The sequence below is a fragment of the Tiliqua scincoides genome, chromosome 7 (genome assembly GCF_035046505.1).
Source record: "Tiliqua scincoides isolate rTilSci1 chromosome 7, rTilSci1.hap2, whole genome shotgun sequence".
In the NCBI taxonomy this organism is placed as follows: Eukaryota; Metazoa; Chordata; class Lepidosauria; order Squamata; family Scincidae; genus Tiliqua; species Tiliqua scincoides.
Genome location: NC_089827.1, coordinates 46918679 through 46931797, shown reverse-complemented (window position 1 = coordinate 46931797; position 13119 = coordinate 46918679). Strand labels below are relative to the sequence as shown.

The 13119-nt window shown below is 43.5% G+C and overlaps 1 protein-coding gene across 2 annotated transcripts in view; it reads left to right on the top strand.

The window, feature by feature from the left end:
• Positions 1 to 13119, top strand: part of CREB3L2 (cAMP responsive element binding protein 3 like 2) — an 85841-nt gene that overhangs the window by 42668 nt on the left and 30054 nt on the right. For both annotated transcript variants that reach the window (XM_066633830.1, XM_066633829.1), the window contains exon 2: positions 5985 to 6201. In XM_066633830.1, the coding sequence (XP_066489927.1) occupies positions 6069 to 6201 (133 nt within the window). In that variant the 5' untranslated portion in view covers positions 5985 to 6068. The remainder of the gene's footprint in view (positions 1 to 5984; positions 6202 to 13119) is intronic.

Genomic DNA, 13119 nt, shown 5'->3' with positions numbered 1-13119 from the left:
GTGTTTAAAGTCATGATGACTAATTTGGAGCTGTGGAACTTGGAGATAAACAGAGGATGAGCATTCATCTCCAACTAAAAATGTGAAAAAATCTTCTTTTTTTGTTTCAGCCTCACCTACTTTTTGTTTTGTTTTGTTTCATTTTTTAATGAACCCTAGAGACCACCTGGGTTGTTATGTTTAGTTGGGATCCCAATTCCCAGGAGCTTTCCATTAGGACATGAATTATACCTGTTTGACTTAGAAGCCGCAGGATCCCACATTTCAGTCTGGGAACTGAAAGCTGCTGTTTGTTTTTTAAATAGTTCTCTAGAGTGGGCATGGGAGAGAATGTGTCACTCCACTGTAAAAAAAATGCAGTAGGTGAGGAGGACTCTGGCAATGCCTTCTAATAGAGTCAACTGTTACCCTGAAGATGCCTGATCTCGGAAGCTAAGCAGGGTCAGGCCTGGTTAGTACTTGGATGGCAGACCGCCTGGGAATACCGGGTGCTGTAGGCTTATAGCATAGTCTTTCGAGAGTGAAGGTTGCCAACCAGAGTCCACACACTTTCTGTGTGAATGCTGAAGGTAAACTGTTTCTGCCCATGCAGTCTTGCTTCCTTCTCCCTTCCCAGCCAGTTTCTAACTCACTGCTCTCCAAGGAGATAGAGCTGTGTTGACTGCAGAGCAAACGTATGAAACTGCTGTGCATTGAATGAGACTATTGAACCCTCTAGGTCAGTGTTCTTCAAATTGTGGTTTGTGATGCCATCAAATAACAAGGGCTTGAATCCAATCAAATAATGGCACTGCCTTAGCAGAAATGGATTCTTGATGTAATTCTGAACAGCATCTTCTTATTGTCTTACCCATAGCTCCTAAGGCTCAAACTGCTACCTCATGGGGCTGTAAAGCCGCAAGAAGTAGGGAAAAACAGGGTGGACAGGGAAGGGGATGGGTGGGGTGGGTAGATTGGGTCCTGGGAGGGGAGATGGAACCAGCAGTGGTGACGCAGTCTATTGATTGATTGGGGTCGTTTGAAAAAGGTTAAAGACCTCTGCACTAGGTCAGGAATGTCAGCAGCTATTCATGGTTCCAGGTAGTGATCTTCCCTGGAGATGCCAGGGATTGAACCTGAGATTATTAGCATGCACAATGTGTTCTCTACCATTGAGCTACAGCCCTATACCGGAATACCTTAGTGTAGCATCTTCCCAGCCTTGGAGAAGTGACTTAAGATTCAGTGCCTGCCCCAGCTTCACAATCTCTTGAATGAGCGCTATGGGGCATTTCCCATGGTTTAGGAAATGGTGATGCTTTCTCATTGTGACATATGGCAGTGTTCCCAAGCATGAGGATACTTTAACAGCTGGCAGCATCTCCCATATGAATGGATTAAATGTGGCTTTAAATATGCAACTGGGTATATTACAGGTGTGGGATTTGTAGGAAAGTTGACTGCTTGTGTAAGGCAGCGCTGGGAGAACCCAGTTGTTACAGGAGCCAGAGAAAGAGCTTCTGCAGGCTGGATCCAGCCCATTGGCTTTATGTTTGACACCCCTATGGTAGGCAGCACTGAGCTAGATGGACCCGATGTTCTGACCCTGTATAGGGCAACTTCCTGTGTTACTGTGATGTTTGGCAGTTGTCATGCCATTAATCTAATGTATGTATTATACCTGAGTTCAAATGAAGGCGGCAGTGTGATTATAGAGATTGGGGGGTGGGTCTGTGTGTATGTGGGTAGACTTGGCATGTGATGCAGCATGGGTCCTTAGAAATTTAAATTCTGGTTCTATCTAAATGGGTGTTTTTGTGTGAATGCACCACTCCAAGCTTGTTGGGAGCACTCATTCCTGCTTTTGGTGATCGTCAACAAGTTTGTCCATGCTTCAGAAATGCAGGTGCTGCTTTTCTTTCAGTGAATTGGGGAAGGACGGATTGTGGGTGGGTGTCAGGCTTGCCCTCCGGTTCAAACGTGGCTGTCGTCCACTCTTTTTCTTGCATTTCCCCCCAGCTGCAGCAGAATCCTTCCTGGTAACTTTTCTCTGTGCACCTGTCTTTCAGCTTTCTGTGGTCACTACAGATCTCACCTGGGTGCTTTCAGTTTTGTTTAAAGAGCAATGCTTCTCTTGTGCCTTCCATTCATAGCCTTTCACCACACCCCGGACTTTCTCTGTACCCTAAAAGAGTAGACAACCACCCCATGTTGGGAATCTCTTACTTCCATTCCTGTCAGCACCTGTTTTGAAAGTGAACAAAAAGGTTACCTGAATCCCAATACTTGTGCCTGGTTATTTGTCTAGCACTCTCAGCATGCAAGGTGCTTTAAAGGGTACCATAAGCAAATGGGCAGGTTCCATGGAACTGATAAGCCTCAGTTTCAACAAAGGCAGAAGACAACATGGGCGTAGAGAAGGAAAGAACCAGGCGGGCAAGAGTGAAGGAAGAACATACATGAATGGAGGTCGTGGCCCTTTTCCTTGGGCTTAGTTTCTGCAGCAGCTGAAGACCTTGTTACTGATATGGCAACAATGATTTAGTTGTGTGGGATAACAGTTGCATATGTGGGGTTGGAAGCTTCCCCTTCTGCTTTCTTTGCAAGATTTCTTTGCTCCAGGCTGTGGTAGTAGACACGTTCCCTTTTTGAGACAATCAAAGAGCGGCATTGGGGTCAATGTGGCAACTTTGGACAGGCAGTTTTCAGTGGGGAAACGGCGCAGGAGAGAAGGCTTTCATGCTGTGTCACTCGGCATACTCTACTCTCTACCCCATACTCTGGTCCCTTGCATGGCTGCTTTTTGTTTTTGGAGGTTTTAAGTGTACTTCAATGCAAATTGCAAAATGTAACTTGGCCCTTAACTAAGAAAAAGCTTAGGAGGGGGAAAAAAACAACGTTTCTCCTACAGCTGGAAGTTTAAACATCCACCCTTCTATTTGTGTATTGTGTGTGTGTGTGTGGAGGATGCAGTGTTTTGACTGCCTATCCTGTGGGATTTTGCATTGCTTGCTTGGGTGAAATATGCTCTTTCATTAGTTTTGACTCTCTGGCAACATCAACATTTTCTCCATGCTGACCTTATTTCTTGCTTGTGGTGTAAGTCTGACCGTGGTTTCTTGTGACAATATTTCAACCACTGTTTCATCTTCAAAAAGGCCCAGTGGTATTTGTTGTCTGAAAGGCCAGTGTAGTGCTCTGTTAGTTAATGATTAGTAAACAAGAGTTAAGAAAATGCAGGAAAGGACCATTTTATTGTCTGCATTCAAAACCAAGGGCAAAAAGAGAGGGAGGTCACAAGCAACTTTTATGCTGTTTGTAGCTTTATTTCCCAAAACATTCAGCATTTAACCTCTTTTTACATTTCTCATTTTATTTTCTCATCCGCCATGTTGAAACCCTTGTTTATGTTTATTATTAAAGAAGCAGCAATTAACTTGATGAGACACAATCCTTTATGTTGAGAGTGACTGTTGCATTACAGCAAGAGTACAATTCAACACTTAATTTCTCAACTGGCAGAAGGAATTTTTGACACTAAATACCAGCCTCATGATATTCTTGTGGCTTTTATTTTATATATTTAACACAATAGGGCCAGATTACACTGCTAAAATTGTGCTCTGATGCCTTATACGTTGCAGTCCTTGACCTTACTCCCTTATTATTTCCAATCTGTTACTCCATTTAAGGATTTATTTTTGCCTTCAGTTTTACCTGAAATCATAATATGGAAACTAGAGGGTACATAAAAAAGAAAGTTTGCCTGTGGTTGAAATCTCAGGTATACTGGATCAACTGCATTCCTTGGTGAACATCCAGAGTGAAGTCTAATGTATTTTTTTGTTACAGAAGATGCATGTTTTGTCTGTTATCTGACCAAAGTCATAGCAAAAATTCATCAGAGAATCAAAGTGGGGATCTCTAGCATGGATTAAAATCTTTTAAAGTCTGTAAACAACGAAATTATTAGACTTGTCACATGCAGCAGAATGGGTTCATTTGAAATAATATGCAAAAGATCTTAACATTTCTCATACAGATAAATTCATTAACTATAGCCACATGATGGAGTGTTTTCTTACTTTGCAGTAGAAAATTTTGTGTATCCTATGCTTGTCTAGAATGTACGTAGATGGGGTGGACTAAGATGGCAAATAATGGTGTTGGGCAAAATTGCTAGACCGTAAAGATATATAGAATGCTGCATAGTACACTTCATTTCAGTCTGTAAAATGCTGAGTGTTGTTTTTTTTTTTGACGGAGGGTCAGAGATTAAAAAGAAATGGTGGTCTCATCTGTGTCAACTTTCTGCAAGACATAACAGTCTTGATCAGTTCTAATTAAAAAGTCATTATTGGGTCCATGTGAGTAGACTATAAAACATCTCTAGTTTATTTTAAATGTACTAATGGCAATCTTAAGATATTTGCATTTTTGTTATGTTACACTCTTGTTACGTTTTTCCTTTTCACCTGGCTTGGAAACTCTGTGTTAAAATCAGAGTTAAAATAAGAACAGCCGAAAACATGGAGTTCAGATCCTGAAAATTCTGCTTGAGTGACTGTCTGTAGCCCATTCACACATGCAGAGTTTCATTTAATGTAGCAGTCAGAGTGATGAGTTAGCCATATTATCTAGTTGAGAGAAATGCATATGCTTGTGTGAATCAGTCCAGGCGAAAGAAACAGTGCATGATAAAGCAGTCATGTGATTGCTTTTGTGTACTCAGTTTGCAAGTTAATCCATGTCTGTCTCACCAGGTCAAGCCTTTCCAAACTGGATTGAATTGGAGTGTGGTAAATGTGTCCATGTAGGCTGGCTACACGTGTGTGTGGTGGGGGAAGCAGGATAATGGTGGCTGGGCCCTTCAGCCTGTGTGACAGTAAGGTGCTCACACTGATATCTTGTGCCTACAAATTGTATTTATAGTTGGGACTTTGCAAAAAGGAAGGCCTCCTCAATTGTATAAACAAGCCTACTTGGGTACAGTGCAGCAACTGTTACCCTGCACATGCCCGATCTTGTCTGATCTTGGAAGCTAAGCAGGGTCAGGCCTGGTTAGTACTTGGATGGGAGACCGCCTGGGAATACAAGGTGCTGTAAACTTATACCATAGTCTTTTGAGACTGAAGGTTGCCAACCAAGTTTGTACCTGTGTGGGATCTGTGTAGGCTTAGACTGGGATTGGGACATGCTGCCATGATATCACTTTCCCCATTTGTACTTAGCCTACGTACTGTGGGCTAAGTACATATGCCAAGGGCTATGGGGTTGGCCTGTCAGTGGTTATTATCCATGATTACCTAAGAATGGATAGTACTTCCGGCACTTGATCCTGCTTGTAAGCTTCCAGAGGAAAGGGATCTGATCCCACAATGCAGTATGTTCTAAAATGACTGAATTATGAGGGTAGACATTTGGTGAAACATGAGCAACTGCTTCACTCTTCACCAATCCACTCAGTCCATGTTCCCAGTATGCCTGTTTGGTTGTGTCGACCTCATGCTGGTTGCCTGAGACTTTCAACTAAAGACTATGATCCTAAACACAATTAGTAAGAGTAAGTTCGGTTGAACACAGTAGAATGTACCTTTAAGTAAAAATGCAGTGGGGTTGTGCTGTGAATGATTGCACTCTGGTGCTGAAAGAATGAGTCTGTGGCTACATGGAAGAGCTCAGGTTTGGCATATTGAAGACTCCAAGTTCAATGGTTGTTGGCATTTCCAAGAAGGATTGGGGGGGGGGGCCCTGTCTAGAACATGGAGAGCTGCTGCCAATAAGCGTTGGAGTGTTGAAATCACATTTCACTCAGTGAAATGGACCAGTGAACTGAACTCAGTTAGAGCTGCTCCTAAGGAAAATGAAATGAAAATGGTCAAAAACTTGTTGCTTTAAAAAAAAAAATTCTTTTCTACTTTTGCTTGGGTGAATGTATCATTTATGCCATGGTAAAAGCACTTTGAGCTCTTATTTTTTTTTCTTCTTCCTCTTTCTCTCTTCAGCACTTCACCGAGCTCCTCGATGAGTTTTCCCAGGATGTTCTGGGGCAGCTCTTGAATGACCCCTTCCTGTCCGAGAAAAATGAGATGATGGAGGTGGAGCTGTCCCCAGCTTCTCCTGCTCCCCTCATCCAGGCAGAGCACAGCTACTCGCTTTGTGGCGACTCTCGGCCCCAATCGCCGCTGACCCACATTTCAGCTGATGACAGTTTCAGTGAAGGTAAGAAGAGAGTGGGAGAGAGGCTTGAAAATGGGCTGTGCTTCAATGAAAGCATGCCGGGTTTAAGCATATTTGTCTGCTCAGAAGATTTGATTTGTTTAAGATCTGTGCACTCTGCCCCTCAGCCGGGACCTGACCCTGTCCTTAGTTCTCACCTCGGCTCATAGAATGGGGGGTGCTGTGAGCAGCATGTCTGATGAGTATCTTAACAATTCAGCAGGTTCAAGTGGGAGCATATGATTGTAAAATGTTTTTACCCCTAAATGTTGGGGAGGAGTGTGTGTTTGTGTGCGAGAGAGAGAGATTCCTTTGCATCTTTGCACTTTGACAAAGTGGCCATTGTGAATGCGTCAAACTTTGTAGAGTTAGTGAGCATTGTTTGAGATTCGAGAGCGGACAAAATAGCTGTTTCTCTTTATGGAACTGTGGGTAGCTTTGGTAGAGGCGGTGTTGCTTGAGGCATTCACAAGCTGAAGAGGAGGCATCTTAGATGGGAGCCACATGGCAGCGATCTGTTTTGGCTTGTCTTTGTGGGAAGCGAGAGCAGCTCCCTGCTTTAAGTAGCTGCAGTTTGTTTGCTGTCAGCATAGCGGCTGTTGTAACAGTGTTTTCTGCAGAATGTTAAATATCATGAAAGATGTATGTTCTTGAACAACTGCACACAGATGATGGGGCATGGGCAGTGCCAGATATTGGTTAGTTCAAGCTGTTGTCTGGGCCCTGTCTTGTTAAAAGGCCCAATAACTGAAGGCCCCACCAGCACTTCCATTGTTTTTATATCTGATCTATCTTGGCTTGGCACCATCAGCCCCTGGGTACCCAGTGATGATGTGAGGGTCTGTAGGCAGGACCCATGAAAGGGTCCTTTGGTCCCAGGACCCAAAGAAGGGGCCCCAGAAACTTCCTTTTCTTACATTTTCCTATCTCACCTTAACTCACTGCCCGTGTGGGATGCTGGGGGCACTACTGTGGGCATGTAGAGGCTGCTACCACAAACCATATACATCAGGCCAAGGAATGCATACATGACAGTCCTTAAGACTGTGTCAAATCTGAGAGGAAACTGGCCTGCTACAGTAGCTCTTTGGCTTGTGGAACTGCTTACCATGAAGGAGTGTTTAGGAGTTCAGGGACACAGCTACAGAAGTATGCTTTGATTTACAGAGGACACTTTCCATTCTAGTGTGAGCCTAAATATGATGATGCTAATTTTCTGCAATGTTTATCTATGTTTAAAAGATTTTAGAGAGACTTGGGAGTGTGTTTGGTTTTCCATATTACTGTATCTAGCTGCTGACGTTGCATAGGCAAATAGATTTGGGCTCTGCATTGGGAAGTCCAGTAGACTTGGTCTCCAAAGAATATTCCGCCCCTGGTGCCACCTTCTCCCCCCACCCTTTGGGAAGGGGTCCCAAATAAACTTTGTACCTCCTGATAAAATTCCTCTCAGAGGCCCTGTCTAGGGCGATCCTTTGCACCATGTACTCTGTTCTTCCTTGTCCTTAATGACTCTGCTTTATTGCATCCCAGAGAGTTAAGAACAAACTTCGCATTGGCAACTAATTTTTAATGCATAACTTTATTTTAAATTGATCAAGTGCTAAAAAGTGCAGCAACATTGGCTCCCCCCACTGACAATGCCGCAAGCCAAGATGGTGGCCAACTTCCTGTTGGCCAGTGTGACTTTTGGCAGAATTTTGCTCTTATAAACTTAAGCAGCAGAGTCCCAGGTAAACTTATTTATTTAGAAAATTTTGGAGCTCAGCTTTCTAACATCTGCAAGGGCCACTTACAATAGCTATAAAACGAGAAGCCTTAATCCATAAATAAAATGTTAAAAACATCTCCATAAAATTACCAAATAACAAAAAAAGCTAAAAGGGAAGCACATTATAAACAGATGGCCAGTCTAAACAAGTATGCCTTGACAAAATGTCTCAAGAGACTATGATGATTGGGCCTCCCAAGAAAGGGAGTTCCATAGACTAGGTGCTGCTACCGAAAAGGCCCTGCATCTTATTCCTGCCAGACGTACCTCACTAAGAAATAGAACTGGGCTCAAGCCCTCAGTTGCTGAATTAAGTGCAAGGGCAGATGCATGTGGGAGAAGACTCTCTTTCAAGCAGCCAGGTTCTAAACTGTATACAGCTTTAAAGTTTCCAGCCAGCCCCTTGAATTAAGAACATAAGAACAACCCCACTGGATCAGGCCGTAGGCCCATCTAGTCCAGCTTCCTGTATCTCACAGAGGCCCACCAAATGCCCCAGGGAGCACACAAGACAACAAGAGACCTGCATCCAGGTGCCCTCCCTTGCATCATTATGTGAGAGTGTAAAGAGCATCTCTCTATCCACTTTATCCTTCCCATGCATAATTTTGTATGTCTCAATCATGTCCCCCCTCAGGTGCCTCTTTTCTAGGCTGAAGAGGCCCGAATGCCATAGCCTTATAAGGAAGGTGCCCCAGCCCAGTAATCATCTTAGTTGCTCTCTTTTGCACCTTTTCCATTAACACTATATTCTTTTTGAGATGTGGCGACCAGAACTGGACACAGTACTCCAGGTGTGGCCGTTTTGTTCTCAATACCTTTTCTGATTATCCCAAGCATAGAATTGGCTTTCTTTACTGCCTCCGCCCATTGGGTCGACACTTTCATCAACCTGTCCACCAGCACCCCAAGACCTCTTTCCTGATCTGTCACAGACAGCTCAGAACCCATTCGCCTATATGTAAAGTTTTGATTTTTTGTCCCAATGTGCATGACTTTGTACTTACTTACATTGAAACGTACCTGCCATTTTGCTGCCCATTCTGCCAGTTTGGAGAGATCCTTCTGGAGCTCCTCACAATCACTTCTAGTCTTCGCTACTTGGAAAAGTTTGGTGTCGTCTGCAAACTTAGCCACTTTGCTGCTCAACCTTGTCTCCAGGTCATTTATGAAGAGGTTGAAAAGCACCGGTCCCAGGACAGATCCTTGGGGCACACTGCTTTTCACCTCTCCCCATTGTGAAAATTGCCCATTGACACCCACTCTCTGTTTGGAAGCATACAAGAATAATTTGATCAGAACACTGGGCCCCAGAAAGGACCTGGGCTGCAGCATTCTGAACCAACTGCAACTTCCAGCCATTTTCAAGGGCAGCCCCATGTTGAATTACAATAATTCAAACCTAATGACAAAAGTGCTTTGGGAGTGAATAGCTGAGAAGCCTAAAATCGGCTTTGCCAAAAATCCTGTAATTTTTCAGATTGAGGTGAAGAGCATTTAAGGACCCTGTATCTGTGTTCCAGCCACCCAGGCAAAGAGCTTGTTATGGGTAAATAGCATGATAAATGGGATACTAAGTTGGGGTCCAAATATGGCATTTCTTGGGGCGGATGTAGCTGCTGCACTGTCAGTTGCTTAGTCCTTCTGTCAGTACAAGAGAGAGAAGGCAAGGATGCAGGATACTAGATGCAAGGCAGATTGTAAAGAAAGTGTCATGTAATCACTGCCCAGAACTGGAAACCCTCCCCAAAACCCAGTTGATGTTGAATGTTTTTTTTGGTGTCTCTGGTGTAGTTTCCCACCAAGAGAACTTGTCCCATAATGCTAGAGAAACTCTGCAAGAAGAGAACAGAGCGAGTTAACAAACAGTGTTGACTAATCACGTGTAGGTGTTCAATGTATCCCAAACTGGTGTTCATGGCTTGAACGTGTCCATGTTGGCATCCTTCAGTCTCGGAAGACAATGGTATCGCGCTCTGAATAGTTGTTCTGGAACAGTGTCCTCTCCAGTGCACGAAGCCTGGGTAAAGTAGGTATGGAGGATAGACTGCTACCCATGCAGCAAATCCCCCCTCTCCACGTCACTGAAATGGTCCAATGGAAAAGCAGAAGTCAATATGGTTGGTTCCAGCGGCGTCGCAGGAGTTCCCGGAACATGACTGTGTTCAGCCATGAACTGCCTCAGGGACTGCGGCTCTGGATTTTGCCTCAGGGTTGACTCCTGAAGCCTTTTCCATAACTGGATGTAGCCACAAGGCAGTGGAGGTTTGGGATCAGAGTTTTCCTTCTCTCAGATGAGCTGCCTTCCCAGGCTAACGAGTCCCATCTACCCGGTGGCTGGGGGATAAGAATAGGCCCTCAGTGGCTGTACCTGTCGTAAGAGGTGACTAAACAGCCACTGGGTAGATGGCTTGAACATGACCCCAGTTGCAAAGACAAAAACCACCCTCATTAAGCATTTTTATTTGGCAGTACAGAAATGAAACAGCAGGACAAATAGCAGTCAATCATAGTGATATTTTTGTACTTACAAACACGAAACAAACAGATGTATGTTAATTTCAGTTTCCCATTTAATGCTGTTGGGGTAATGATTCCAGCACCATCAGAGCACCCATTGCAATTTACAGAAATATTACAAAGACCATGGTAGAGGCATATGATCTCATTAAGGTGGTAGAATATATAAAGTATGTAGAAGATTGAAATCAAAGGTTTTTTTTTTTTTAATGCTCCACTATGTCAATTGGATTCCCCTATTCTTCGAACTGTTAAAATGATTATCCTCGTGTTTGTGCTTTGGAGATGGTAATGGAGCCCAGGAATTTTACAAAAATTGCTGATCGTGGACATCTAGGTCATGGTGAGATTTAGGATTGCACTTTCTGGAAATGAGTGTTTTGGAATCAGTGTGTTAAGCTACATGGTTCTTCTGTTCTTGCAAGACCATAGACACTTTCATGGTGGCGATTCATGCACGTTCTGGTCTTGAGCATGATTTATTTTTGGTTGGTGAACCAATTTGTTCCTGAAAATAAAAGAAAGCTGGGTCTGCTGTGCTGCTATGTTGGCCTATGACCTGTGCAACTGTCACTGTGCAGTGGTGTGGTAACTCTGTAGTAGGGTGAAGAAGGGAAGGTGTGCAAATTAACACTCAGTGCAGTTAAGATCAGAAGTTATTTTTGGCATCTGTGGAGCTGAATGAACACTGTCCTGGAGTCTGTGCAGATGTACTATGGCAATGTTTCTCAAACTGTGGGTCAGGACCCACTAGGTGGGTTGTGAGCCAATTTCAGGTGGGCCACCATTCATTTCAATATGTATTTTTTTTAATAGACTTGATGCTGCCATGGTATGCGACTGCATTTGGAGAAATGTTACAGCTCTGCACTTTTCTCAGGCTACTGTGTATATGACTTTAACAATGTTAGTCAGTGGGGCTTACTTGTAGGTAAGTGTGGATAGGATTGCAGTCTTTGTGATGTTTGGGGATGTTTGTGATGTTTTTAATAGATTAGTAACTTCTTGGGGAGGTTAGGAGGGTGGTTCTTTATTTTAAATTTATACTTGTAAAAGTTCAATTTACTTGATTTTTTTTGTCATATGGGGGTGTTAAAAATTTTCCCTCTTGATGTCACTTTGGCAATGACATCACTTCGAGGTTAATGACATCACTTCAGAGTAATGACATAGATCAGTGGTTCTCACACTTTCAGCACTGGGACCCACTTCTTTAGAATAAGAATCTGTCAGGGCCCACCAGAAGTGATGTCATGACTAGAAGTGACATCATCAAGCAGGAAAATTTTTCAACAATCCTAGGCTGCAATCCTGCCCACACTTACCCAGGAGTAAGTCCCATTTACCATAATTGTTAAAAGCATATACAGAGTAGCCTGTTCAATGTACAGCTCTATAACAGTTCCCCAAATGCAGTCACATACCATGGTAGCATCAAGTCATATAATAAAAATAAAATATAGAAATGAATGGGGACCCACCTGAAATTAGCTCGCGACCCACCTAGTGGGTCCCGACCCACAGTTTGAGAAACTGTACTGACATTGATTATCATTCTAAAAGGCAGGTCCCTGTGCTAAAAGGTTTGAGAACTAGTATGCTAAGGGATGCAAATTAAGAAGGCCTGTGGAGAAAGGGGGAGAAAACGTTACAAGGACAAAGGCTGAGCAGAAGCTTGCAGATGGTCTGCTGGCCCTTGTGGGCACCTGTGAATTCACATGTGATTATCAAACCAGACATATGCACAAGTAAACATCAGCTCAATGTAGCTATATATAACTGGAGTCTGCTTTATTTTCCTAATAGGCACATTCTGAAGACTAACTGCCAGTTACCACCAGCTGGAGTTTCAAATAGTAATTCATGACTTATATTCCATTTCTTACTTACATCTGACAGTTGGATTTTTTAGAAAGCTACATCGGTCTAAAAATAGAAGCATGCAAATAGCAAATATCACAGTGCTATTATATAAATCTCTAGGGTGGTTGTGTTCAGTATACTGTGTACAGTTCTGGTTTTTTCATCCAAGCAGGGATATGATGAATCTAGGAAAGATACGGTAACTAAAGCGTTCAAGGGCTTGGGTCACCTTCCCTACAAGAAAAGACTAGAGAGCAACCTTTCCCAACCCAGTGTGGGTTGCGAGCCCGTGCAGGATGGGTCACAGGCTGGGCCCTCCCACACACCCTTTCGTCCTAATGGCTCCAAATCAGAGCCATTCCATAAGCTTTGGGTGGCCCTGGAAGCTTCTTGTGGGTTACACTGGGCCGGCAACCCACTCTACTGGCCTCCGCAGGCCTCAGAATGACCCGCAAAAGCCTCCGAAAGCCAGTTCTGGTTTCTGGAGAGAGCTTCCAGTCTCACCAAATTTGGGCTGGTGCATCAGCCAGAAAACAGTGTATGGTGCTTTCAACATTCAGTTGAAACAACTAGTTTTTAGTGGCCAGAACTAGAGAAGTGTAATAAGTGTTTGATAATTGAGGGATAGGACACAGTAATTGATATACTGTTACTATCCCTGAGCTGGTGGGGTGGGAAGGTCTAAAAATAGCCATAATGGTGAAATTGACTCTCCATAAGGAGAAGCAACTTTTAATGCCAGATCATGGGGACAAAGAGCAGGGGAG